General features: G+C 45.2%; 1 protein-coding gene across 1 annotated transcript in view; it reads left to right on the top strand.

Moving 5' to 3' along the window:
• apc2 (APC regulator of WNT signaling pathway 2) overlaps positions 1–1,441 on the top strand; it is a gene marked incomplete in the record, with an annotated part of 32,977 nt that overhangs the window by 4,079 nt on the left and 27,457 nt on the right. The window contains 1 exon segment of the mRNA XM_014012234.1: positions 447–612. Coding sequence (XP_013867688.1) covers positions 472–612 — 141 coding nt within the window.

The raw sequence follows: 1,441 nt of genomic DNA, 5'->3' as shown, positions 1-1,441 counted from the left end.
CACACACACACACACACACACACACACACACACACACACACACACACACACACACACACACACACACCAGCTGGTGTCTGCAGTATCAGAGGTTCCTCTCAGGGTTTTTTAATGAATAATTTATATTTTTTGTAATTTACTGATGTTTTAACAGAAATTTTTGTCTTTAAATTAAATTTTGAGGATTTCTCATTTAAAACTGATTTAAAGGTAAATCAGGTGTTGATAACGAGCATTACCTGCTGAGTTTAACGGTTTATTTGAGGTGTTTTCTGTCCTTCGGCTCATCGAGGACATGAACACAGCTGGGTAAAGATCTGGGTTGTGTTTGATGCAGACGTTTGGTTTATTTGTTTATTTTTGTGTCTGAATCTGAGGATCCTGACAGAAACCCTCTGGTTCACGAAGCTCCAACTGATCCAGACTTCCTCCCGTGTCYCCTGCAGGGGGCGCTGCAGACGGTGAACGAAGATGGCCAACGCCGTGGCTTCCTACGACCAGCTGGCCCACCAGGTGGAGGCTCTCCGGAAGGAGAACTCCCACCTGAGGAGGGAGCTGGAGGACAACTCCAACCACCTGTTCAAGCTGGAGACCGAGACGTTCGGCATGAAGGTCAGCGAGGACTCGGGCCTCCGGGTTCCTCTGGTTTATAGAAGTTAAAACTTGTCACCCACTTCGGATGTTATCATCCATGAAATGAACATTATTAGGCGTTGTCAGTCCCATAGAATGGCTTCAGGGGGTCCCTACTGTGCCTTCTAGGCTTCAGACTGTCCCGACAGTGCCCCCTGGTGGGTTAATATTTCAATGACAATGAATGTGTAAATAACCAAAAGATTCTGTAATAAATTTTTTGTGTCCATGTCGAACCCTGGTCTCCCGCTCTCTAGTCCAACACTCTACCCATTGCCCTGTTGGAAGGCCACAATAAACAACCGTTGGAGGGCGGTGTCTTTAGCGCTAACCACGTCATTTGCTCTAAAGTTAACCTTAGTGGCGTTAAGCCTCATATTAACCAGTTTTTTATGCCTCATATTAACCAGTTTTTTATGCCTCATATTAACCAGCTGACAATCTGAAGCCATTCTATGGGACGGGGAACCTGCTAACTGGCACAGGTGGGACATTCTGAAGCCATTCTATGGGACTGATAACGCCTAATAACGTCCATTTCATGGACTGATAACATCAGAATCCCCTGAACTTGTTCAGGTTTAGGACCGGGGGGCTTCCCAAACAGCATCAGCTTCTGTCCCGGGACCCCCCATCGTAAACCCACACACAAAACTGTTAATAAGAACCAAATAAATCAAATGTCCTGATGCATCTCAGTAATCCAGATAAAAAAACAAAAAGAAATAAATAGTATAGGTCTTCTGGACGGGTTCTTCTCTAATGAAACGTTTCGTCTCTCCTCCAAGAGACTTCTTCAGTCTGAGAG

Source organism: Austrofundulus limnaeus, unplaced genomic scaffold, assembly GCF_001266775.1.
Source record: "Austrofundulus limnaeus strain Quisiro unplaced genomic scaffold, Austrofundulus_limnaeus-1.0 Scaffold89, whole genome shotgun sequence".
Classification (NCBI taxonomy): Eukaryota; Metazoa; Chordata; class Actinopteri; order Cyprinodontiformes; family Rivulidae; genus Austrofundulus; species Austrofundulus limnaeus.
The sequence above is the reverse complement of the archived record's forward strand: the minus strand, read 5'-3'. Positions and strand labels throughout refer to the sequence as shown.